This window comes from Panicum hallii, chromosome 3 (genome assembly GCF_002211085.1).
Source record: "Panicum hallii strain FIL2 chromosome 3, PHallii_v3.1, whole genome shotgun sequence".
In the NCBI taxonomy this organism is placed as follows: domain Eukaryota; kingdom Viridiplantae; phylum Streptophyta; class Magnoliopsida; order Poales; family Poaceae; genus Panicum; species Panicum hallii.
The window spans coordinates 8,437,453-8,464,220 of NC_038044.1; the positions used below are offsets into that span (position 1 = coordinate 8,437,453).

At 48.1% G+C, this 26,768-nt stretch overlaps 4 protein-coding genes and 1 long non-coding RNA gene across 5 annotated transcripts; 2 read left to right on the plus strand and 3 right to left on the minus strand.

The window, feature by feature from the left end:
• Positions 1 to 1,341: 1,341 nt before the first annotated feature.
• LOC112884802 (receptor-like protein kinase HERK 1) lies at positions 1,342 to 5,207 on the plus strand. The gene is made up of 2 exons (XM_025950377.1): positions 1,342 to 1,974; positions 2,135 to 5,207. Exon 2 carries the CDS (start codon positions 2,413 to 2,415, stop codon positions 4,951 to 4,953), a length of 2,541 nt encoding a protein of 846 aa, XP_025806162.1. The 5' UTR covers positions 1,342 to 1,974; positions 2,135 to 2,412; the 3' UTR covers positions 4,954 to 5,207.
• Positions 5,208 to 5,461: 254 nt separating this feature from the next.
• On the minus strand, positions 5,462 to 8,352 carry LOC112887706 (serine/arginine-rich splicing factor RS2Z33-like). The gene is made up of 6 exons (XM_025953963.1): positions 8,198 to 8,352; positions 7,170 to 7,209; positions 6,944 to 7,039; positions 6,533 to 6,720; positions 6,332 to 6,451; positions 5,462 to 5,879 (listed from the first exon to the last, which is right to left on the minus strand). The coding sequence occupies exons 1-6, from the start codon at positions 8,341 to 8,343 to the stop codon at positions 5,699 to 5,701; spliced, it is 771 nt and encodes a 256-aa protein (XP_025809748.1). The 5' UTR covers positions 8,344 to 8,352; the 3' UTR covers positions 5,462 to 5,698.
• A 10,733-nt stretch (positions 8,353 to 19,085) lies between these two features.
• Positions 19,086 to 22,356, minus strand: LOC112885124 (serine/arginine-rich splicing factor RS40-like). The gene is made up of 6 exons (XM_025950795.1): positions 22,186 to 22,356; positions 21,006 to 21,148; positions 20,871 to 20,913; positions 20,647 to 20,742; positions 20,028 to 20,179; positions 19,086 to 19,173 (listed from the first exon to the last, which is right to left on the minus strand). Exons 1-6 carry the CDS (start codon positions 22,354 to 22,356, stop codon positions 19,086 to 19,088), a joined length of 693 nt encoding a protein of 230 aa, XP_025806580.1.
• Positions 22,357 to 23,357: 1,001 nt separating this feature from the next.
• LOC112886948 (protein REVEILLE 6-like) lies at positions 23,358 to 26,031 on the minus strand. Its single transcript, XM_025952994.1, has 6 exons — positions 25,778 to 26,031; positions 25,593 to 25,650; positions 25,416 to 25,497; positions 24,018 to 24,089; positions 23,820 to 23,941; positions 23,358 to 23,693 (listed from the first exon to the last, which is right to left on the minus strand). The coding sequence occupies exons 1-6, from the start codon at positions 25,909 to 25,911 to the stop codon at positions 23,616 to 23,618; spliced, it is 546 nt and encodes a 181-aa protein (XP_025808779.1). The 5' UTR covers positions 25,912 to 26,031; the 3' UTR covers positions 23,358 to 23,615.
• LOC112886949 lies at positions 24,487 to 25,197 on the plus strand. Its single transcript, XR_003227462.1, has 2 exons — positions 24,487 to 24,848; positions 24,963 to 25,197. It is a non-coding gene; the product is annotated as an uncharacterized LOC112886949 (long non-coding RNA).
• Positions 26,032 to 26,768: the final 737 nt, after the last annotated feature.

Below are 26,768 nucleotides of genomic sequence, written 5' to 3' on the forward strand. Positions count from 1 at the left end.
TGGTCCATACCAGCCATCCCTCTCCATGGGCCACTCCCCAAAAGAAAAGCACGATCATAACCAGGCCGTGTTGGGCCGGATGCGCACGCTACCATCAGCTGCTGCGGTGCGGCCTGCCAAACCAGAGGAGAGCTCAATCAATCGACTGATTAGCCGAGGGCGAGCAATCGATTACCCAGTGGAGCGCTAGCTGGTGCCGAGTTGGCGAGACAGAACCTTGTGGTACAAGCCAGGCAAAGCGAGACGGTAATAAATCAACAAACAAAATACAAAAAAGGTTGATTATTTAATAGCAAAGAAATAAAAAGGAAGGAAAGAAAAGGGCGCGACGGAATTGAAGCCGCCGCCGAACGCGTTGGGGAGGGAGGCCGGGCGGATCGGTCCCGCTCGATGGCCTGCACCCACCGGCGGGCACCTGAATTGATTAGCCTCGCCGTCGCCACCACCCCATCAACTGCAACTGCCACACCTGTCAGCAGCGACCGAGGCAACGCGTCCGCCCATCACCGCCGCGTCACGGTGGGCCCGGGACCCGGCGGCCGGCGGCCCGTCCGTCCCTTTTATTCAGTCAGAGAAAAGGATCATAATAAAAAGAGGGAGAAAGAAAAGGGGAGGTAGCCTTCCATGCACAGGCGTACGAAAGGAAGTGTGGTTGGACTCTGTCGCTTTGGACGACCGGACCAACTCTCCTTGGCTGGGGTGGGTGGTGGTGCGACGAGGCGTACGTGTGAAATCGCGCGACCTGACCGGACCCAGCCGGACATGGAAAGCTTCTTTCTCACGAGCGGTGACCGGACACAGCTGGAGACTCGTTCACACGCCGCTTTCGGGCAGGCCACGCTGGGCTGTAGCACACTACTAGTACTGGTAGCCATCGTATCGCATCGTCGCACGGCTGTAGACCAGCACGCGTGTACCTCTGGTCCTGTACCTGTACGCGCCGCGACGGCACCATCGCCGCCTGGCCGCGACGGCGACGGCGACGGCGACGGCGTCGATGAGGCCACGCACGTACAAACACAACGCTCTCGATCGCTCTCCTCTACTCCCGTCCCGTGTGGACCCCGCGCGCAGCGGCCTGACGAGACGAGGCTCTCCTCGCGCGTGCGCGTAGCCAAACGCTCGCGCTCATCATCCCCCGATTTGGCCCCACGGACAGCTCATCCCTCTCCATCTTTCCATTGATTATCCGTTTCTAAAAGAATGTACATGTCGTAGACTGGTATCCTGCCAGCCACCAACTTTCTGGTTTCTTCTACCCCGCTACTCCTTCTCTCGCTATCAGGTGGGCCCGCGCAGCAGACTAATTAATGACCCTGCCCCCGCATTCATTTCGTAGCACCAGAGGACGGGGGCTGCCGTTCTCCTCCGCTTCCGCTACCCACCTGCTCGCGGCGCGTCACGGCACGCCACCTTCGCGAAACCCTCCTCGTCTCCCCCGCCACCATGCGGCCGCAGTAGGGAGTACGAGAGACGAGAGAGACCGAGAGGCGAGAGGACCGACCGACTGACTCACTCCTCCACTGGAGACCTTCTCGCCCATCCTCACCACCACCGGCGGCCGTCGCCATCATCGCGAGGCGAAGCTATTTTTTTTTTGTGTGTGTGTCTCGGATTAGCGCGGGAGCGGGGATTACCTTGTTGCCCAGTTCCACGCGGGGTCCGCTTTGTTTTGTGCCCTGCTGTCAAACAAAGAGGCGGGCGGGCAGGCAAGCGGTGCCCGTCGCCCGCTTCCCTTCCACCTGTTGCGTGCTCCCGGCCTCAAGAAACCGCCGCCGCTGGCCAGCACCACGCCCTCTTTCCCTTTCGCTTCTCCCCTGCCACTGCCAGCAGCAGCGCGCCCCGGTTCTCCGGCCGGGTTCGTTCCCGTCCGTGGGCGCGTTTGGATTCCGCTCCGCGGAACGGAAGCGTCGCCTTTCTGTGCCGGCGCCCGTTGTTTCTTCGGGAGGCTTCTGGGGCCTGCGCTCAGCAGAGGTAAAATTTCCGCCACCGACTCTTGCGTGGATGTGTCCTTGCCTCGGCTTGCTGCTTCATGTTGGTTGCTGCGATTCAGAGCTTGTGCCGTGTTCCCAATTGTTTGTACCCCTCCATGCTGGAGAAGAAACTGACAATTTCGTGCACAACTCGCGCGCAGATCGACTTCGTGCTTGGTGAACGCTGCCGCTGGCCCTGACAACCAAGGTTTCTTCTGCTTCTGCCCGTGATTTCGTTTCCTCGCACCCGCCGCAGCAAAATTCCAGCTTCTTCATTCCTTTCTCTCCCCGGTTTATGCTTGTCCTTGCAATCCGGAATGGACTTGTTGGTTCAGCTGTGTGCTTGCGGCTCTGAAAGGAGTTAAGCATTCCGGCTCTCTTCAGTCCTCACCTTCCTTTCACGTAGCCCTTTCAGCCTTCCTTCGCCTCTCTGTGATTCATGCCCCAATCCGCGTCAGAACTCGCCATGGATAGTAGTTGGACTGCTATCCTCAACCGGCTTCTAGCCCTTTCTGTGGCAATCTGGATTGTTGGCACCTGCAATGCCGATTTCACGCCTGCAGACAACTACCTCATCAACTGCGGCTCCACGGTCGACGCGACTGTTGACCAGAGGGTTTTCCAGGCAGACAACTCCGGTGCGGCCATATTGACGTCCACCCAGAGCACCGCCGCAACCACCTCCCCGAATCTGGTCTCGCGTTTCAACAGTGCTATGCTGTATCGGACTGCCAGAATATTCGCCGTGTCATCATCCTACGCCTTCAAGCTCAAGAGCCGTGGCCGGCATTTTGTCCGGCTTCACTTTTTTCCCTTCAGATACCAGACCTATGATCTTACCACTGCAAACTTCAAGGTGTCAACGCAAGACGTCGTGCTCCTCGACAATTTCACTGCGTCGAGTGGTTCTTTGCCTGTGTTCAGGGAGTATTCTCTCAACATCACCAGGGACATGCTCATCCTTACATTTGTGCCTCTTGGCAACAAAACACAGGCCTTCATCAATGCTATTGAGGTCATCTCGGTTCCTGATGATCTAATAACTGATTCAGCGCAAACTCTGAACCCTGGTCAGTATCTTGGCCTGTCAGTGCAACCGTTGCAGACATTCTACAGGATCAATGTGGGGGGCCCGAAGGTGACTCCTGACAATGACACGCTCTGGCGAACATGGGCTACTGATCTGAGTTCCTTCTTGTATTCCACCGCCACTAAAGTTGTTAATTTCCCAGGAAAGTTGAATTACCAAGGTGGATTAGCATCACGAGAGGATGCACCAGACAATGTATACAATACTGCAAGGCAATTGCTTGTGCAGAACAACAGCAGCACCATGTCCAATATGACATGGCAATTCAATGTCGATGGTCAGTCAAGCTATCTTATCCGGTTCCATTTCTGTGACATTGTGGGCAAGGCTGCGTATCAGCTCTTGTTTGATGTATATGTTGATAACTCGTCAGTGTCGAAAGATCTTGATCTCTCCACTAAGAGTTTTGGTACCTTGGCAGTGCCGTTTTACATGGATATTGTCTTGCCATCAAGTGACCCATCTGGTATGCTCCGCGTCAGCATTGGGCCTTCTAGCTTAAAGAATATTGCACCAGATGGCATCTTGAATGGCCTGGAGATCATGAAGATGAACATTAGTACTGGGTCTGTTGTTGTGGTGGCACCACCGCCAGTGGCAAAGCGTCATCTTGCTGTCATATTGGGCTCTGTTCTTGGAGGTGTTGCTGCTGTCATCATTGGTACTGTTCTCTGCATCCGCTGCAGAAGAAAGAAGCAGCCACGTACACCACTGACAAGCCGGCCCTCAAGTTCTTGGACACCCCTCAACGGTCTTAGCTTCCTTACCACAGGTAGCCGAACAACCAGCAGGACCACTCTTACATCTGGAACTAGCGGTGACACCAGCTACAGGATTCCATTTGTTGTACTGCAAGATGCGACAAACCACTTTGATGAGCAGATGGTCATTGGAGTTGGAGGCTTTGGGAAGGTCTACAAAGCAGTGATGCAGGATGGCAGTAAACTTGCAGTAAAGCGGGGCAACCAGAAGTCTCACCAAGGGTTGAGGGAGTTCCGGACGGAGATTGAACTGCTGTCAGGGCTGCGGCACCGTCATCTCGTGTCACTCATTGGTTACTGCGATGAACACAATGAGATGATCTTGGTGTACGAGTACATGGAGAAAGGCACACTGAAGAGCCATCTGTATGGCAGTGATATGCCGCCTCTCAGCTGGAAGAAAAGGCTGGAAATCTGCATAGGAGCAGCAAGAGGGCTCCACTACCTTCACACCGGTTTTGCCAAATCAATCATCCACCGTGATGTCAAGTCAGCAAACATCCTCCTCGATGAAAATCTCCTCGCCAAGGTTTCTGATTTTGGCCTCTCAAAGGTTGGGCCTGAATTCGATCAAACGCATGTCAGCACGGCAGTGAAAGGGAGCTTTGGGTACCTCGATCCTGAGTACTTCCGGAGACAGAAGCTGACTGACAAATCAGATGTGTACTCATTTGGTGTGGTTCTGCTTGAGGTGATCTGTGCGAGGCCGGTTATCGACCCCACTCTTCCAAGGGACATGATTAACCTTGCAGAGTGGGCTATCAAGTGGCAAAAGAGGGGAGAGCTCGATCAGATCGTTGACCAGCGCATTGCCGCGACAGTGAGGCCTGAAGCACTAAGGAAGTTTGGAGAGACGGTGGAGAAATGCCTTGCAGAGTATGGTGTCGAGCGTCCCACGATGGGCGATGTGCTGTGGAACCTGGAGTTTGTGCTGCAGCTGCAGGAGGCTGGCCCGGACATGTCAAACATCGACAGCATGAATCAAATCTCTGAACTCCCTTCAAACGCCAAGAGAGTAGTAAGCTCCCTAGAGCTCAGCACTGCAGATGAAAGCAGCACAGGGATCGACTACTCCGACACGTCGACGAGTAATGCCTTCTCACAGCTGATCAATGCTGAGGGAAGGTGAGCTCTGAGCTGGACTCAATTGTTCCAAAGTCGCTGAAAAATGTTACAAGAACTAGAAGCCGATGCCTCTCCTTTTGTTTTCTTTTCATTTCTTTTTAGGGGAAACCCGATTCCCTTTTGTTGACTATACTGTCTATCCCTTCATCCCCTGACATACAACGCCAAGTTCTGAATTGTATTGAAATTTTGCTTGCCCTTGTAATTACTGGTATTATTGGAAGTATAATTCTGCTGGAATTTCAGGCTGTTCGTCAAGTAATTTTGCTCATGTACCCTGTTTATTTTGCTAAATATTGTTGTACCTGTTTGCTCACCAGCAGGCCCTGATGTGCCACGATTGTTCAGAAACATGCTTAACATATTCACATGATGGATTAAATACTCGTGCATAGACTGCAACATGTCTGTATGCATCTGAAGATGCAGGTTGCAGGTTATGCACTCTCGTTCACTACAACCTGAAGTTGGCATCTCCTTAGGAGCAAATTGCAAGTTAAGGCAACACGATCATCAAGGTCACAGAAACGTAATTAGTTGCAGGCAAGATTCTTGACAGAGAACCATATCCGGTCAAGATCCTTCAGATATGACGCCTCGGCAAAATTAGCAGCATTCAGGCGGCTTCTCTGAGAATTCACAATCCAATCTTCACAAAAGCTAAGATTCTTCAGACAATGCCTCAGCATAGTCATCGAAGTTGGAGAGAGAGTTTGAGAATTCACAACCCCAGAGTCTCAAGTTCCGGGTCACCGGCGCTTCTCACGAGCTTCACCTCTTCTAGGGCTCCCACCATGATATGAGCCATTGCGTTCAGCTTGTTCCCTTGGTGGGAGGTTCCTCCTGGTGTTGGGGCTGTGATGGGCGCTTCTTGACGGCAACTCTTCACCACCAGCGTTACTGTAATCCCTCCTTGGCTGTGGCGACCTACTGTTAGTGAGGAAAACACTGTTAATAATATTGTTATGAAAGCAAACATCAATGGAAGGAATGGGAAGCACTGAGCACAGCTTTGCATTGCACAAAATAATTCAGTAGCCTTTTTCTTGCAGGACAGGTTTTTACTTGGAAACTTGTCTACACGTAATATGGCTGCTTATAACAAGCTATAAGTATGATCAATTAATTTAGACACTTGAGGGGCATCAGTTACCAATTAGAATATTGAGAAAATTGGTCAAATCGACATATATCCTTATCACATCAACATATATACAGCACGAGCAGAACACAACAATTGCAATTTCCTCTTGGTAGGCCTTACAATAACATTATACTACCACACTTCACTTCTATCCTTAACAAGCACAAGCAACTATGCATGGCACAACTGCAGCATACAATCACAAGACAATAATGCAACCAGGGGTTTAATGCAATACCTGTAAGTCCAGCTTCGGCCCCTTGCATGACGAGGAGACGGAGACCTTGAGTAGCTTCTGCTTCTCCCTCGGCCCTTTCCATGGCGAGGAGATGGAGACCTTGAGTAGCGTCTCTCTCGCCTGTATTTGTGAACTTCCAAATCAGTTGTGCACTAAAAAAGAAGGGCACAAGTGAGGCAGCTAGAGAACTCAAGGAAATACTTCAGATCCTTTGGACTGTTCTGGCACTTTCTTTCTACATGACCCATTTCTCCACAACGGTAGCACCTATCCCTCCAGTCACCAGCTTTGCAATCACGAATCCAGTGCCCATCCATCCCACAGTTATAGCAGCGGCCAGGAGGAGGTCCTCTGCCATATTGACGGACACCTCCTATACCACGCGGGACCTAGGGAAATCAGCAAACATGTCAATTGGACTAGGGAAGAGAATAAAAAAAAGGGCAGTGAAGTATAAATGAACAGAGCAACCAACAAGTACAGCCAATTAATACTATCATCTGGGACAGCAATTCAGCAAAGCTCTATTATAGCTCCAAAAACATAAGGCAAAGGAAGCATATAGATAATGTCACATGTAGTAAAGAACAATGATTAACAGCAACAGCTTACCCCTCTTGCAAACTCAACAACGATGCGACTCCCATCAAATTTTCGGCCATCAAGATCATACCTTGCGTCATCGGCATCCCGAGGATCACTAAACTCCTGCAGGAGATCCAGCGAACCAAAACACACCACTGGCCTTAAATATGAACAGCATAATGAAGTACAGATTATTAACTAGAAAGATTGCAGGAGCACATCTTGAATCAAAGGAGTGACGAGATCTACTTACAACAAAGCCAAAGTCCCTCTTCAGATCCACTTTCCGCAGTCTGCGAGAAAGTAAGGCCATCAAGACTCAGTCATGAAAATGTATCACTAGGCAATAGTCAAATTGAACACTACTTTGCCATCAGTGTAATTTGGACTAAAGAAAATGGCAGAACTTTTCAAAGAGTTTCTAAAATCTGCTCAAAACTTTGTGCAACAGACACCAATTCCACCAATGGCACACTCCCACCATGGACACCTGGGGTAGGGTGACCGTCCCCCAAATGCCAAAACCTTCAACAAGATTATTAGTTAAAACTCATAAGAGACTGGCATGTGATGGAAAATTGGCAATAGAGAAAGGGAAATGAAAAGCCAAGCAGGAGTGCAACATACTTTCAGACAGCATAACAATGCAGCAGCATTAAAACAAGAAATGCAACACCTAGTAGCACTATGTAAAACGTTTGAAATCACCAGAATCATCTGGAAAAAGAAAAACAAAACCTGAACTTTGGTCTCCACTTGCGATAGCATTATGCACAATGCATAATAAACAATGCAGAGAACATAAGGGCCAGCAGCCTACATAGAAATAACTTCTTTTCAAGAAGAACATATCTTTTCAAGAAGAACATATCCAGAAGAATCAGAAGGGGGCAAAATTGTGAAGCACCGATGTAGCTACAGAAGACATAATTTTTATTAACGAGAAATAAAGATCGTCAATAGGACTGGTGTGAAATGTTATACAATTAGTTGTACTGACACGTTAGGAGTTTATAATTTCACCAATGATGAAGAACTCTGATAGTTTCGATAATCACTGAATAAACAGCTTAAGAAAATTGCTTTGAAGCTTGCAGTAGATTTATATTTCTATGACGTGGCTCATTTTAGAAACCATTTAGAAAAACCATTTGCAGTTAGAAGGTATCACTTGTAATAAGAGATTTCGAGAAAACAAGTTAAACAAGCAATACAATTTCATTTCAGGAGCAACTCCCAATACAATTACATAGTGTCAAAGCTCAGAAGTAGTTTGCTCACCTCCCATATTTGCTGAAAAGGTCCTCAAGATCATGTATCTGAGTATGTGGAGAAATCTGACCCACGAACAACTTGGTGTTACCACCATGTCGACCATAGTGGTCGTATCGATCATCGTAATCATAGCGGCCATCGTATCGAGGCATTTTGATCTGCATGACGAGAAAATGTCAGGATACAATAACTACACAGAACATTTGTCTGACTGATAGCAAACGAACTTGCATGGACCTGATGGAAGTGACCTCAATTAGTTAGGCTACGTCCCCCTAATCATGCTACTCCTATGGAAGATTCATACATAATACAGCGGAGTAATTGCTTCCTGAAAAATTCTATTTACTGCATTCCATTTTAGCTTTACTAAAGTTAGCGGTTAGATACATGCTAGGGATGGCACAAAATAATTTACAAAGATTGTGTGAAGCATCGCAGCAACAGGTAATTCAAAGATAAAGATTTTCTCACACAGGCACAGCACCAGAAAACTCTTGAACTCTTGTCATTTCAGATGATCCCCGTAACAACAAGACCACAAAAATGTAAGCTGTGATCCGTCAATCCTAGCATGATCTTGAGAAAGAAAAAAGAAAAGAAAATGCAGCATAAAGACCCCCAACAAATCAAGCCAAAAGCCGTCAACTAGATGATAGGACGGACACACAAAACAATCTCGTACAACACAGCAACTAATCAACTATCTCAGTTCAAATGATTCTGGAAACAATAGAGAGACTACATGTGCTGTGAACTAGAAGTCCTACTGAAACAAATCAACAATAATCAGCTCTCCACGGATTTCACAGAACTCTAAGACAAACCAATGAAACGATGCAATCAAAGCCCTAGTTTGCGTAACCCCTCTCACACCTAGGCCTCCTACAAGGGAGAATTTTCCCTCCGCCCTAACATGGTCTTGACAGACAACGAAAAACGAAAAAGAAAAAAAAGCAGCATTTTGCAAACAAATCAAACCAAAAAAGATGGCGAATTCCGACACGCGCCCCTGCCACGACCGTTTGAATGACGCGAACGAACAGGCAAACGATGACCACGCGGCAAATCAAACCAATAACAACACGCGACAACTAAAAAAGCGGGCACCAACTCGCTGGCCCCAGTGAATGCTAAGAGAAGAATCGAGCGGGTGGTGTGAACGAACGAGAGTGATCAGCGAATGCGGAAGGTTCGGGTCGGCGGAGAGCACGCACCTCCCGAGGATGCGAGCGCCGGTGTCGAGGGAACCCTAGCCGGCGAGGAGGAGGCGGCCTCGGCGACGGCGAGGCAGAGAGAGAGAGTGATACACTGGGCGAGGCGCCGCGTGCCGGGGTTTATGCGACGGCCGAACAGGTGGTGGGGCCGCCTGGAGGACTGGGGTCACACGGGTCACTGGCTACTGGCTTAATGGGCCCGAGCGACGTTATTTCATGGGCCTCGGGCTGAAAACTGGCCCAAGAAATCCATGCTGTCCTTTTTTCTGCTCGAGAAGCCCCGTGCCTCGAGCCAGCCGGGATCCTCCTTTTGTACCGTATCGCTTGCGCAAACGAGATCGAACCTATTGATGGTCCGGTTTCCGGACACGTTGGTCACAGCGCGGCAGGCGCTGTTGGCAATCTCCCCGTTCTGGCTCGATCGATCGATGGTGTGGCGACATGGTCTTTTCCGGTCACACCCCCACGAAACGTTCTGACCGACTTCGATGGTTCCCTTCCGGTCCGGCCTTGACACGATGTGCTGCTTAGCTTTTTTTTGCACACCATCACAGATTGCAACTGCATAACCCAGATCAAGATCCGATCCAGGGAGATAGAGGAAGGAAGAGATGAATCACCAGCGAGGAATTTCTGAAACAAAATACGTTGTACATTGATGGATAGAGGAGTATAAGCATTGTTTCCCTTTCTCTATAATAAATGTTTACAACAAACCCTTCTATAAGACGTACATGTATTTTGAATTAAAGACAGAACCTAAGAAAAGATTGCAGATCAATATACATGTATTTGAATTCGAATACAGATTATAGATCTATATGCTGGTCATGTGGTTCAGCTACAACCAACTGTACAGCTACCTAGCTAACTTCCCAAATGATCTATGCTATCCAACAGAGCTTTCCCGAGAGCGCACAATCTAATCTTCAAACAAGTTGCGCAGTAACGACCAAGGGACTTGACTCATCGCATCGGTACAGTCATAACCAAATCTTTAGGAAAAACACGTTTAAGAATTTCCAATCCCAGAGTTTTGGTTCATGGCGATGCACTTCCCTAGGCAAAAAGGACCGATTTCTTCATGTGTCATCATTGCTTTAGCCATTGGGACTAGGGTGCCGGGTGTCACCATGACATGAACCACTGTGTTTAGCTTGCTTCCTTGGCCGTGGTAGGGGACTCTTAGGGCTGTGGCTGTAACGGGGGCTTCTTGACTGCAATTCTTCACCACCATCACGGTATTCCCTCCTGAGAGATTGCAAACACCGATTGTTTATGAGAAAAACAAATTTAATAACAATACGTTGGTATAAAAGCAGACACTATCAGAAAGGAATGGAAAGCACACAGCTTCACATGCTATGCATTATACAAAATAATTCAGCATTTGTTTTTTGTCTTTTTGAAGGCTAGGATTTTACTAGGAAACTCGTTTTTCAGTTTATAACAGGTAACATGTATAGCCAGTCAATTTAAATACTAACAGTCTACGTAATTTCTTACCACATCAACACATATAGCACGAGTGGAGGTGGAGCACAACTATGGCAATTTCCCTCTTTTCTAGAAACATATATTACCGCACTTCACTTTCATCCTCAGCAAGCACAAGCAACTAAGTATAGCGCAACTGCAAAACATAATCACAAGATTATCCTTCAAACAACGTTCAACAGAAGACCTGTAACTCCTACTGCGGCTCCTTCTGTAACTCCAGATTTTGCCTCTCCCGTTATGAGGGGAAGGGGACCTTGAGTAGCTCCTGCCTCGCCTTTATTTGTGGATCAAAATGTGTGCCAAAGGAAAGAAGGAAAATGCAGCCTAGCTATTGAATTCAAGGAAATACCCGAGGTCATTACGACTGTTCCACTACTGGAAAACGGTCTATCGGTACCGGCACTAACGTGCCTGAACAGTGTAAGGCGGGCATGTTAGTGCCGGCTAGAAATCCCAGCCGGCACTAACGTGCCATCCCCCCAACTGTCAGACGGCTGCCACAACGGTCAAAACGCACGTTAGTGCCAGTCGGCATATCTAGCGGCACTAACTTGGTCAATTACAAGTTAGTGCCGGCTGTCTACTCTAGCCGGCACTAAACGTACACAGTTAGTGCCGGCTAAAGCCACTAGCCGGCACTAACTTGCCCCGTATATACCGGCCACTACATCCCCAGCCCTCCATTTCATTTGGCACTCCTTCTTCCCGAGCCTTCAACCGAGCTCTTCTCACTCTCATGGCGTGTTAAGGGGAGGTGCTGCCCATTTTTCCCCAAATTTGTGAGGATTTCACCCATCCAAGTGCATCAAAGGTTAGTAGCTTCTTCCACTCTTCTTTCACGTGTTTATTCTTTGTTTCATGCTTTCTAGATAAAGAAAATAGTGATTTTAAGGTTGAGGAAAAATGAGCATAATTTTCCGATTTGTTCATTAATTTGAGCAAAATAGAATCGATTTGTTACTTTTTAGAGAAGGTTTTCTAGATAGTTTGACTATGACACATTTAGAGTAATTTTTTTGAATTATTTTACGGGGACATGTGTATATGTTACTGTAACACCCTGAAAATTTTCGCCCGAAAATTTCGCGCTAAATTCTTCGTTTCGCCGAAACCCTTAACTCCCCGAAACCCTAACCTTTCCGAGACCCGAAACCGGCAACGAATCCAACCGCAGTCACGCCATCTTTTCCCTCGTCCCGCGCGCGAGCGCCGCGCGCGCGTGGCCGACCGGTCGCGGTCACCGCCGCGAGTTTCGCCGCGCGGTCGTCGCCGCGAATCCCGCCGGCGCGCGTCAATCCCTCCCTTTTTCATTATTTCCTTCCCCTTTTCTTTTCTTTTTTTTTCCTTTCTCCTTTTTCCTATTTTCCCTTTTTCCTTCCCCACCTTTTTCCCCTTTTTGTTTCTCTTCTTTTTCCCCTTTTCTCCCTTCTCCCTCCTTCTTTCTTCCTCCCTGTTCCCCGCTCCCGAGCCCCTCCTCCCGCGCGCGTGCCTGGCCGCACCCGCCGCGCCGGCCACCGGCCCCCCTACCCTCGCGCGCGCCTGTGCCCGGCCGCCCGTACCCGCGCGTGCACCACGTGCCGCGCCGCCCGCCGTGCCGCCCGTCGCTGGCGCACGCGCGCGGCCGCACGGCCGCCGTGGCGCACACGCCGCCGCCCCGTCGCTGTGCCGCTGCCGCGCCCCGCCTTGCCGCCCGCGCCGCCCCCTGTGCTGCGCAGTGCCAGCCCGGCCCCCCCACGTGCACGCCCGGCCTCGCCGCGCCCCCGCCGCAAGCCACGGGCGCCATTAATGGCCGCCCGTGGAGCCGCTCCGCCGGCCACCCCTTTCCCCCACCGCCGGCCGCCTATAAATAGGCCCGGCCGCAGCCCCTCGCTCCCCACAAGCCGTGCCGCCCCTGCCTACCTCCTCTCCCGCGCCCAGACCACCGCCACCCGAGCCGCACGGCCGCCGCCGCCTGCCCCACGCCGGCCCGCCACCTCGCGCAGCCCCCGCCCGAGGTGAGCCCCAAAATGGAACCCCTCTTCCTCCTCTCCCTTTTCCCCCACACGCCCGAGCCGATTAGGCCCTAGGGCCGCCGGATTTGGGGGCCGGCCGAGCCCTCCCCATCCCTCCTCTGTTTCACGTGGTGAGGGGAGGAAGAAGAAGGGCAGTTTTGCCCTTAGCCCCCTCCTCTTTTCCCCATTCGGTTAAGAACCCTCCCACCTTTGTAAATTTTGCAGAAAAGCCCATGGTTGCTATTCCCTTTCAAACCAAACCCCTCCACCATGTAAACTTATTTTCAAATAGGTCCCCCACACTTTTCACTGCCCCTAATATTTCTAGGATTAGCAAATAAGCCCTTACCCCCTTTAGATAATTACGAACAAGTCCCTGGACCCCCAGTTTAAACCCTGAAACCACCTTTAGCGCGTCATTTTATGTGCGAAACGACCTCCGATCGACCCGAAACTTTACCACGCCCTTTCTAGTATAGTTTTAATCATGCCATTAAGAAACCACCCAAAGATATCATCCCTAACTCCGTAACTAAATTATTTCCGATTCAAGCTCAACGATAAAAGCTTTTAGTTCCTTCGCTTGATCGTGTGTCTGTTTGTTTGCGTCGTAGGACACGGAGTGAACGGCGAGGTCCCCGACTGCGACCGAGCAACTGAGGACCAGTTCTGCGACCCCGAACCCGAAGGACAGTGCTTCGATCAGGACTTTCCGCAAGGACTTGACGATGGCAAGTTCAATTCCGCCCTTTGATGCATGTTTTTGTCCTAATTTTTATAAACACAACCCGATGGCCTGTTTTATAAAATTGCATGGTTTTGCGTGCCGTAACCATGGTAGGATAGCCACCCTTGTTGTGACAACCATACCTTGACCACCTGATTTTATAAAGAAAATGCGTGTGTGTGGGAAGGGGTAAAATGTGGATTTGAGAAACGAGTCGGACGGGATGGATGGCATTTCTGTGTGAATTGCCGTTGGTGTGCTCGTACCTGTGTGGTAGGGCAAGGAAGGGAGATATCCATCCTGTCACCCCTAAGGACCGAGTTGATGTGACATCTCACCTAGCTTCTCGTCGTGCGAACCACTTGACCGTTGTATGGGCAACGGCTTAGCATAAATCCCACTAGTTAGCCTGATAGTCATCAGGAGAGCTGAGAGCAACGGGTGATCAAGGAGAAGGGATAAGCTCTGTGTGACTTATGCCCTGGTCAAACCTCGGAGATAGGTCGAATGACCCCTTGGTGGATCCCATGATGGCTAGTCAGGTCTAGCTAAGGTGGGTAATGGCTTCGATGGGATCTGCACCGGCACTAAGGTGTTCGTGCTGTGGTACCCCACCTGTGGGTAAAGTTGCACACCTCTGCAGAGTTGAAAATCTATTCGAATAGCCGTGCCCACGGTATTGGGCAGGTTATGGTGTGGTCACATAACTAGTGTTTATCTCTGGGAATGGTTGTGCTGGTGTGAGTTGTTTGAAGAATATCCGGCAGTTGTGCCGTGTGCTACGGCGGACGGGGAGTCCGGTAGTAGTTTAAAACTTGGATCCTGTGTGGATCAACATCGTGTGTTCTTTGGTGCTAGAAAGCTCATTTTGGAAATTGTTTTTAAACGAACCCTTGCATACAATTGAGTTTTTCGCAAATGAACCATAACCTACCCTTGGATCGTCCTGTGCATATGATTACTGTTATACCCCCCTCCGTGGGTGTGATTGGACTTGCTGAGTACGTTTGTACTCACCCCATTCTTACTCTTACAGTGGAAGACCCAGACTACGTCCCCGAAGACAACGAGTAGGGTTTCGTCCTGCACCCAGTCTTGCCTGTGGTCGAGGCCACTGTTGGATTCCGCATGGCGCAAGACTCTGATGATCCTCTTTTCGTAGCTAGTGTAGTAGTGTGGGTTTTAGTTGTAATCCTCGCGATAGTGGCGCTTCACTGCCCATTACCGCGAAGAATTGTACGGTGATGTACCATCTGTTGTAATAAAAGTGTTATCAGCCTCCTGGGACTGATAAATTCACACTTTTAAGTCTTCCCTGATGGGGGGACGCTTCAGTTACTATGCAAAATTTTAGAGATTTTAAGGATGAGGGACAATGAGCATGATTCATTAATTTGTTCATTAATTTGAGCAAGGTAGAATTGATTAGTTGCTTTTTAGAGAATGATTATTATATAGTTTGACCATCACACATTTAGAATGATTTTTTTGAATTATTTCATGGTGACATGTGTACCCTCCATTTCATTTGGCACTCCTTCTTCCCGAGCCCTCCAACCGAGCTCTTCTCACTCTCATGGCGTGTTACAGGGGAGGTGCTGCCTATTTTTCCCCAAATTTGTGAGGATTTCACCCATCCAAGTGCACCAAAGGTTAGTAGCTTTTTCCACTCTTCTTTCACGGTGTTTATTCTTTGTTTCATGCTTTCTAGATAAAGAAAATAGTGATTTTAAGGTTGAGGAAAAATGAGCATAATTTTCCGATTTGTTCATTAATTTGAGCAAAATAGAATCGATTTGTTACTTTTTAGAGAAGGTTTTCTAGATAGTTTGACTATGACATATTTAGAGTAATTTTTTTGAATTATTTCACGGGGACATGTGTATATGTTATTATGCAAAATTTTAGGGATTTTAAGGATGAGGGACAATGAGCATGATTCATTAATTTGTTCATTAATTTGAGCAAGGTAGAATTGATTGGTTGCTTTTTAGAGAATGATTATTATATAGTTTGACCATCACACATTTAGAATGATTTTTTTGAATTATTTCATGGTGACATGTGTATATGTTATTGTGCCAATTTATTTTGCTATTTAGTTTAAATTTACTAGATAGATGGCCTATGACACATTTACATTTTTTTGAATTACTTCATAGTAACCTGTTTTTAGGGATAATGAGCATGATTTTTTTTTAATTTGTACAGATGGACCGGCAATGGATGCACGGAAGCCGGAGCACCTCGGCGTGGATTCAGGATTTAGATTCTTTTCTCAAGGCAGCAATGGCAAATAGGTCGCCAAAGGGTTTAATGTGTTGTCCATGCAGTGTTTGCGAAAATAAAAAGAAATTCCGGAAAAGAGAAACTCTATGGAATCACCTGGCCTTGAATGGTTTCATGAGTAACTATAGCCTTTGGACTAAGCACGGCGAAGTTGGAGTTATGATGGAAGATAATGAAGAAGATGACGATGGTGATAACAATCTTCCAGATTGGGCATGGGTTCATGAAACAGGTGGCTTTCAAGATGAACCAATGGACGAGAGTGAAGCAAATGTTGCACAAGAGGAGCCACCTGACGAGCTAGGTCAGGCGTTGTTTGATGCACAGAAAGACAGTGACACTGTGAAGGAGGCATTAAAGTTTGAGAAGATGTTGGAGGATCACAAAAGGCCGTTGTTCCCTAGTTGCAAACCGGAGCAGAAGAAGTTGGATACCACGCTAGAGATGCTGAAATGGAAGGCAACTAATGGTGTCACCGATAAGGGATTTGGTGAGCTATTAAAGATTGTAAAGAACATGCTTCCTGAGGGTAATGAACTGCCGTCAACAACATACGAAGCTAAAAAGATGGTTTGCCCTCTTGGATTGGACGTGCAGAAGATTCACGCATGTCTTAACGACTGCATACTGTATCGCGGCGAATACGAGAAGTTGGAAGCTTGTCCTGTTTGTAGCGCATTGCGGTATAAGATCAGGCGAGATGATCCAGGTGATGTTGATGGGGAGCCGGTAAAGAAGAAAGTTCCCGCAAAGTTGGTGTGGTACTTCCTTATAATACAACGTCTGAAGCGCTTTTTCAAAAACAAGGACAACGCTAAGTTGATACGGTGGCACAAAGAAGACCGTAAGGAGGATCACATGATCAGACACCCAGCAGATGGGTCCCAGTGGAGAAACCTTAACCGAGAGTATCCTCAATTTGACAACGACCCAAGGAATATAAGATTTGCTCTAAGTGCGGATGGAATGAATCCGTACGGTGAGTTTGGCAGCGCTCATAGTACATGGCCCGTGACCCTATGTATGTTCAACTTTCCTCCTTGGTTATGCTTGAAGCGTAAGTTCATCATGATGCCGGTGCTTATAGAAGGGCCAAAAGAACCTGGCAACGATATTGATGTGTTCCTGCAACCCTTGATGGATGATCTCTTACTGCTCTGGAAAGAAGAAGGTGTACATGTGTGGGATGAGTATAAACAGGAGTCTTTCAACCTCCGAGCTTTGCTTTTTGTATGCATCAATGATTGGACTGCACTTGCAAAACTTTCGGAACAGTCAAACATGGGATACATGGCCTGCACCCACTGTTATGATGAAACCGATAGCATTTATTTGAAACACTGTAAGAAGTGCGTATACATGGGCCATTGCCAATTCCTTCCTACCGATCACCCCCTAAGAACCGAAGGGAAGCATTTCAAAGGAGAGCCCGAAACTCGTCGTAAGCCTCTGTTCCGTAATGGAAAGCGTGTGTTCTCGATGATCAAGGATGTGAAGCGTGTGTTCTCATCGAGGTGGTAAATACTGCATGGCGTCGCTACCTCCGCAAACACATAGGCTTGCCCATAGGTGAAATCGAGCCTCTTTGCTGGGTGACTGATTTTCCGGTATGAATATACTCTCGCTACTAATGTCATTCGCAATAAACATCAGAAAAATTCTATATCTTAACCCACATTTGTCTATAGTGTTGGAGACAGGAATAAGGAAACAACTTATGTGGATACTACGTATGCGAGTGGATCAACACTTTTGCAAGTGAAAAGGGCAAATGACAGTGGAGGCATTCAATGTACGTGAGCACAATCACATCTGCTCATCATTTTAATTCATTATCTTTTATTCTCATGTTTTTATCGAAAAATGTGACAGCATTGGCGGATGAAAGAAGAACTCATTGAAATGGCTCGGATCAGGGCAATTCAAGAAGCTATATGCGGATTCCTGCTCGATGAAGTCATAAATCCTAAGGGCGAATTTTATGCCGATGTCCGTACAAGCGTCGCCAAAAAACATCCGACGACGGGGAAGCTGATAAATTACTATAGTTGATATTCTTAATAATTTGTAATATCTCAAGTACTTTTAAACTCCTAAGTGTTCCATACATGATGAATATATATATAATATTAGTGTAATATGCTGTCCTAATATTATTGTGCAATACAAAAAGTACGATTATATAGTCGCATACGGTAGAAATACGCATATCCATACGTATAAAAATGAAAAACAAAAGATAAATAGGAAAAACGATTTAGTGCCGGCCAGTTATACCAGCCGGCACTAACCTTGCTGCCAGGAGCCGGGCGGGGTCAGGCACGTTAGTGCCGGCTGGTATTTCAAACCGGCACTAACGCTCGTCCTTTAGTGCCAGTCAATATAGCCGGCACTAACGACTGTCACGTTAGTGCTGGCCATTTAGTGCCGGTCAAAAGCTTCCTGTGACCGGCACTGATGTGCCTTTCTCCAGCAGTGTTCCGGTAGTTTTTGCTGATATGGCTCTTTTCTCCGCAGCGGTAGCTGCTATCTTTCCAATCACCAGCTTTGCAATCATGAGACTGGTGCCCATATGTCCCACAGTTATAGCAGCGGATAGGAGCAGGACCTCCTGGACCGCTCTTAACCTATGGTAATCAACGCAAATATGCCGAGTAAACTAGGAAAAAGATCAACAAAACGAAGGTGTCTTTTACGACGCACAATACTACCACTTGGCAGTATGCAGTATAGAAAAGATCTAACCGTCCATTAGAAGGGGTAAGATTGTTATTAGTAACTTAATATAAATTAAGAATAATTTTTTGAATTTTGTCTATTGCAACCATTTTTAGCATATTGCAACATTTTAGGCCGTTGCATTAGGGGTGAAACCTTATAGTGAAATGATTTTTCTCATATTACTCTTATACTACTTATACTGCCTAGATATACTACCTCATACTAGTAATCAATGTTTCAGCGGTACAGAAAAATCTTGACCGTCCGATGTTTACATACGAGTCCTTTTCAGACAGTAGTATATGGTCGTATCGTGTGCCGTAAAAATCCTCTAAATGAATGGAGCAACCAAAAAGTAAACCAAAACAGACAACAAAGGAAGTGCACAGAATTTGGTTAAATGTCACTTATAGTATAGAAAACAGCGGTAGCAAGAGCTTACCCCTGTTTCAAACTAACAAAAATACGGCTCCAACCAAATTCTTCACCATCAAGCTCACGCCTTGCATCATCTGCATCCTGGGGATAATAAAACTCCTGCAACGAAAACATAGGGAGTGTGGTCTTAAATGTGAACATAACGAAGTGCCAATTATTATCTAGAAATATTAAATTTGGATATCTCATTTGTCAAAGAAGTGAGAAATTCTACTTACAACAAAGGCAAATTTCCCCTTCAGATACACGCTGTGCACTCTGGGGGAATGATTGGCAAAAACAGTAATGCCATCAAGACTTAGGTAATGAAAATGTATATCCAGATAGTAGTAAAACTAAATACCACTTTTCCGTAAGTGTTATTTTGATAAAAATAAGAGAGAAATTTTTAAAGAATTGCTAAAATCTGCTTAAAACTTGGAGCAACATAAACCAAATTCATTGAGAGCCACCGCAACCATGGACACTGGCATAGGGTGCCAGCCCCCAAAACCTTCAACAAGATTATCCAGCTAAAACTCACAAAGGACTTTGTCTTGGAATGGAAAATTGGCAATAAAAAAAGAGAAATGAAAGGCCAAGCAGAAGTGCAACCTACTCAACCAGACAGTCAAGTAATGCAGAATCATTGAAAAAAGAAATGCCTAATAGCACTACGTAAATAGTTTGAAATCATCAGAATCATATCGAAAAATAAACATTGAACTTTCAGTCTCCACTAATTAGCAAAGAGATCATGTGCAGTCAATAAACTAGAAATAATTTGTATGAGAACATGTGCAGAAGACCACAAGTGATAAAATCATGAACCACTGTTGCTGCTACAGGGAATATCATTTTTATATTATTAGGGAGCTAAATAAAGCATGTCATAGGACTAAAGTTAAATATTACACTAGTTATACTAACATAAAAAAAAATACAAAAGTTAAATTCAGAACAGATCTGCTCACCTCCCATATATGCTGAATAGGCCTTCAATATGATATTCCTGGATATCTCGGGAAATGTTGCCCACGAACAACTTGGTGTTACCACCTTGTTGACCATATTGATCATATCGATCATCATGACCATGGTGGTTGTCGTATCGGGGGATTCTGTGCTGCAAGACAATAATAGGTCAGACATACAAAATCTGCACAGAGACCATTTGTGTGACAGACGTGCAAATAAACTTGAATGGACCTGATGCAAGATAAATAGATAACTCAATTAATTGGCCTACCTACCTAACCATGCCACTCCCACCGAAATTCCATACACAACACACTGGAGTAAACTACTTTTAAATAAAGATTTCACAATTGTCAAGATTGATTTAGGATGATCCACGCCGAATCTAAATTTATTACTGAGCCTTTTGTGGTTTCTTTGCCCTACAAAAATCGAGTAATTTCGACAAGATTTGAACTTACATTTCAATTGCAAAAATATGGTAAGATCGCATTTCATTAGCTCCCTACTTCTGTTGTTACCAAACTTGGGCTGGTTAGCGCAAGTAATTTCATGACTAAATTTGGTAAACTGTCACGTGTTGTAAAAGAACAGAGATGAACTGTAACATATTACCTCTTTTGCAAACTCAACACTGATGCGACTCCCAAAAAATTCTTGGCAATTAAGACGACGCCTTGCAGCATCTGCATCCTGTGGTTCATAAAACACCTATGTTCCAGCAAAAAAAAACACAATGGTGATGTTAAATGGGAACATCATAGCTAAGCACCTATTATTAAATAGAAAGATTAAAGGAGGATAACTTGCAAACAAAAGAAGTGACAGATTCTACTTACAACAAAGCCATAGTTCTCGGGGTGCAGAAGCACCCGCTGCACTCTAGGGAAGCGGTTGACAGAAACAGTAAGTCAGTCACAACATCAAGACTCGAGTGATGAAAATGTATCACCAGAATATGCCCAGTTCCTCACCTCCCATATATGCTGAAAGCAGCCTCAAGATCTTGCTCTCGAGCATCCGGAGAAATGCTCCCCACATATAACGTGGTTCGACCACCAATGTGACTACTATGATCATCATGATTGCAGTAGCCGTTGTATCGAGGCATTTTGCACTGCAATACAAGAACCATATATACTCATGATAAAAAAGCCTGAATAAAGAACATCGTATAACAGAGACACGATACAAAATCATGAACAAAGAATATTGTATAACAGAGAAACATAAATAAACTTGCATGGACCATTTCCCTTTATCGTTATGCATCAAGGAATTGGTCTAAATCTATCACCAATCATGCCCCTCCTATGGAAGATCCATACACGCAGCAGTCGAGGACGTTCCATGGAAATGGATATTTTCCTTCTATTGTTATGCTACACGCCTACACATTATTTCACAAATGCTACAGCTTACAGGAAATTGTTTAAGTTAATGGGATGACACAACATATCCCAAAAGATTTTGTTAAGATTTGCAACAAGTGATTCAGACGTTAAATTTTTCTCACACAACAGAAGAGCTCTTTGACTCTTATCGTTTTCAGATGACCCCTGAAACAACAAAATGCTATGCAAGTTCAGTATGTGAACCATAACTGGTGACTAGCGAGACAAAGACCATGCCTCTACCAATCAAACATCACAACCACCCTAAGACAATCCTACCAGAAGCTGCATTAGAATGCAAACTAAAATATCCCCCTGATACAGATTAAAATCCAGTTAAAATTCAAGTAAACCACCAGGGCCATCCAGCACGACAAGCAGCTAATCAGGGCTCTGAAGCACGCGAGCAAAGAACCAAAGAATCAGGCCGGAGTGGCACAAGCATGTGGCCGAAGCCGCTGCAAGAACCCCACATTGATATTCCCTTCATCCTGTATGCCTGTGGCATCATTCAACAACCGAAATTGCATCTTCCTCCCCCATAGTCAAGAACCCACCAAGCCAACCGGGAAAATTTTCCGACGAGAAAACGGAAATTATCCGCGCGCCCAGAGGCCGAACCCTCGAATTCGATCAAAGCGCCACAAAGAATCCCCAATAAGTCGAGCGCAAGAAATCAAGAACCTCCTACCGCACCAAATTCCTCCAAAAGAAACACCCAAGGCGCTGCCACTGCGAGAAGACGGAACGAACCCCTAACCTCGACATCCGGCGGCGAAGGTGGACCTCGCGGCGAAGGGAGCGGTCCTTGTCGCGGCGAGTTCTGCGGCGTAGCTCCGCCTCCTCCGTAGCCGCCGCCGCCGCCTCCGCCATCTGCGGTGCTTCCCGCGCTGAAGCGCAGCAGCTGCTTGTATTTGGCCTTGAACGCCATCGTCGCTCCTCTCCCTGGATTTGCCTTCTCTACCCTTCCGCGGCCAAACCCTGGCCCTCTCTAGCGGTCCCACCTTGCGTTCGCGCGAAACGTTGGTGTGGGGGAGGCGGCCACGGCGGGCGGCGAGGCGGAGAGCCGGAGAGCGTCGGAGCGGGACGAGGCGAGACGGCGCGGCGACCGCGCCCCGCGGGGTTTTATGCAAACGGCCTACTGGGTTTGGACGGTTTGGATTGGAGCCCGAGGAGAAACAGACGGCTCAGATGAGCGCACGTGGTGGCCCCCGATCTTCGCCCACTTGTTTGTCGCTTGTTGAATTTCCTTTTCCATTTTGAAAACTTCATTTCTTGAAGATGTCTGCTCCACAGTGATTTTATGGAATGCTACTCATTACGACATGAGACTCCTATGCCAAATCCGGATGAACTATTGAGCAACCTTTCCCATTTGGGTACTAGAAACCTATAGTGAAGGGGTCTGCTTCCGTGAGGATTCAAATTTGAGCCTAATGGTTACTGCTCAGGTGTTCTACTATATTAGAATTCCTGAAGAAATTTGTACTTTTTTGCTTCAAAAAGTTAAACTTATTCTTTATCAAATTGTGTTTATACCATTGGACAATATTTGGATCCAAAAAACCTCCTGTAATACTCTTATGCCATAAAACAGGCTCGGCTAAAGAATAATAATCGGTATCTATCTGCCACGGCAAATTTCTATAGTAAAATGAATTTATATACACCAAAAACTCTCTCTTTCGCTAGTTTTTACATGAAAACCAGCTCTGAGAAGCAATAATTTCAAGCGAGGAACTAAAGGCATATCCATGTGAAATTGGCTTGAATCAAATTTGAATCTCTAAACAGCTGGTCATGCAAATCAGAGCACGCACGAACACTTATTCAACCATTTATTCATCGTTATGTACTTCATAGGTTCGCATATCGCATCATGGCCCACAGATCACTCCGTTTAGAGTCGTCTCAACTCATAAGCCATCTCTACACCCCACCTCGATAACATGTGGCACCAAAAATTGAATTTCTTTGCACCAAGAGTTACATTCCCTTCCACCAATTTTTACAAGAAACCAACTCGAGCTACAAACTAGCTAGCTACATTCAGTAAACAAGCAAGAAATGCAGCCCAAGAATCCTCGGTACACCCATCGAATTAGCAATTTTTAATTCGACACCAGAACACGTGATCCACCGAAACCAAATGGCGAATTGAGCGATTAATCTCCTGCGTTATTACCTTGTTTAACGTGTCAGCACATCACCTAGTCTTAAGTTCTTAGCAAATAGGTTGTCCTCGAGGTTCCTTAGCACCAGCAAGATCTGCTCGCCAGAAGAACACGAGAACGTACTTGTGAGATCAAGACGCTGCAGAATTGCAATCGCATTGTATGCAAGTGAGAAGCTGAATAGCTGACGACTGAGAGATGGCATGCAGCGGGCGCTCACCGTGTCGACGACGACAGGATCCACGCCCTCCAGCCGCTGCAGCTCCGCCTCGGCCGGCCGCACCGCGCCGGAGCCGAAGACGTCGCCGACGAACCTGTACACCTGAGCGAAGCGCGGGTCGTCTGCAGCAGGTTAGATTTCAATTTCAGCTACGAATTACTCCGCGCATGATCACACGAACTGAGCAGTGGCTGGTACCTGGCGACAATGGCAGCTGGATCATCGTCTCGTCCTCCTGCGCCATGGCACCGGCAGCCGAGCCGGCGCCGCCCGGTTCGCCGCCGCTGCGGCTTGGCCAGTGACGCGAACCAGCCGAGGCGCCCTGCTGCGCGGCGCCGGATGGAGCCGCGCAGTCCGTGCAGCTCATCGTCCGCGGAGTGGCGGCCGTCGGCAACCACATCTGCGCTGCCGCCGTACCCGCCAGGGGCGGAGGGCCCAGTGTGGCGAGGTGTGGCGCTCGCCACACCTCGGCCCGGCCCAAGCGGGAATACCCCGGCCCAACTAAAATCTCTAACCCTATCCGGCTATCCCCAATCCCCATTCCCCAGTTCTGCTCCCGCCTCCCGCCATCCCGCGCTCCCGCGCCCGCCGCCGCCGCAGTCCGCAGGCCCCGCGCGCCACCGGCCCCGCGCCGCCGCCGCAGGCCCCGCGGCCCGTGCCCCGCCGCAGGCCCCGTGCGCCGCAGGCCCCGCGCCGCCGCCTCCGGCCCCGCGCGCCGCCGTCCCGCACAGCCGCAGTCCCGGTCTCCCGCGCGGCGCGCATGCTGGTGGAGTGGACCGTGGACGAGTGGTGGTTCTCACTGAGTCACTTCTCAGGTTCTGGCAATCTGGTTACTGGTAATACGGGACCTTGTTGCTTAATTTGGTGCAGTCCATAACTCCATATCAGTGTTTTTCTTCAAGCTGAGCTTAGCTTCAAAGAATAATTTCATCTCTGTGGCAGTCTGGCAGACGAGAAACAGGAGGCAGCTAGGTAGTTTGGCAAATGGCAAGGCAATTTGTTGCCTAACACGAGCACTGCAGTACCTCGGTATTTTCTTTTTACCTCCCTTCTCCTTTGGCTTTTTTCTTTTCTGATTATTGTTAGTTTGTTACCGATCTGTTAAGTCTGGTATAGTGGTTAAGTGGTATGTTCACCAATCAGGGCATCAGGCGGCTAGCTCATCTGCAGGTGTAGCTCCAAGCACTCACAAAAATACATTTTCATGTCCTTTTAGCTAGAATGGTACAGATCACAGATGCATATATGCTTACTACTACCAGTGTAGCGTGTTTTGTTGTAATGTCAGGCTTTGTATATAGAATTTTCTTTACCATGTTAGGGTGTAAATAAAAATTGTTGCGCTCGAATGCTTGATCTAGCTTGAATATTGTGTTTATTGCGTTGTACATTGGAATGTTTCAGATAAGCTAGAAATTGATGGTTTAAGGCCGCCCGCCGCCCCGCAGCCGCAGGCTCCCGCGCCCGCCGCCCCGCGCGCCGCCGCCCGCAGCCCCGTCCGCCACACCTAAAATTTTCGGCGTCCTCCGCCAGGCGCCACGGCATTGTCATCATGGCGAACGCTGCTGGGAGAGTGAGCAGCAAGGACAGCGCCGCGGCGAGGCTTGGGCGGCGGCAGCGCCGCACCCAGGCCCAGCTTCTGGGCCTTGAGGAAGTGCTTCTGCGCGTGGCTGCGTACCTGAAACACGCGCGGATCAGTCGAATTTGAATTTAAACTCGGGATTTCAGATGAACGGCCGACGATCAACCGAACTCGACGGATCGGTTAGTTACCTGCGTGGCCGTCTTGGTACCGACGAACTGCGCGACGGGCTTCCAGTCGCGGCCGAATCTGCAAAACCAACACGAGACACGACTGCTCCGTCAGCGATCAGCTGAATTCTGGAAGAGATGCGTGGAGTGGAGCATGGCAGGAGAGAGGTGGTGATCGGGAATGAGGGGGGAAGGGGCGCGCTCACAGTAGCAGGGCGTGGAGGAAGCGGCCATGCTCGTCGGCGGCCCACATCTCCCTCGGCCGCGTGATCTTGTACGGCTTCCGGGGCTTCTTCCCGGCCGAGCTGTTGTTCCTCGCCGCCGCCATCGCCAGCTTCATCTTCCTCGTCCTCTCCCCCGCACGCACAGACTAATAAGCAGCAAGCACACACGGACACGGTGCCGATCGAATCTCTTCTCTCTCGCGCAGCAGATCGATCGAGCACGCACAGTTCACAGATCCGCGGCCGTGGCTTTGCGACTTCCTGTGAGTGCGCGCGGCGCAGCACTCCCACACACTTATCGTGCAGGCGGCGGCGGCAATGCGCGGCAGAACCGAGGTCAATCGAGCCATCGTGGCCGCGTTTGGCATGGAGAAGAAAAACCTGGCCCGCGTGGCACTGGCGCGTGCTCACCGTGCGGGGCACAGGCCACAGGCGCGAATCGCGCACGTGCGCGCGCGTCTGGTGATGTACGCGGCGGCCCTGGAGTTGGAGAGCTAGCTCACGTTGCTGTCTCCTACCTGTGAAGTGCTGAAGCGCCAGCTGCCGCGAGGCGTATTGCGTTTAGGCAGGGGCGCAGGGCCGATGGATCGGAGGAGAGGAAGCTGTGGAAGCGGAGTTAGGCGCGGCATGGCCCATGGGCCGGAGGGGTGTAAAATGTCCGCAATGACCTTGCATACGTCATGGACTGGAATAATAGCAGATGTCTGAACCGCCAAACGAAATTAGCAGCGGAAAAAAAATAATTGAGCTGGGCAAAGTCCTTTTGATCATCAAGCGCCTTAATTTTGTTGCATACACCAACAAGCAATCAAAGTTTATTCACCAATAACCAGCAAGCTAAAAATGGTATAATTTTGTTTTCCAATTCGGCGCTCCAGAACCAGTTCTGGCCTGGTTCAAGCTTGTCGTCTCTCCACCGATCGGTGACTTTGGGCAGTTCGTCATAGGAAAGGGAGTAATCTGGCAATTCCTG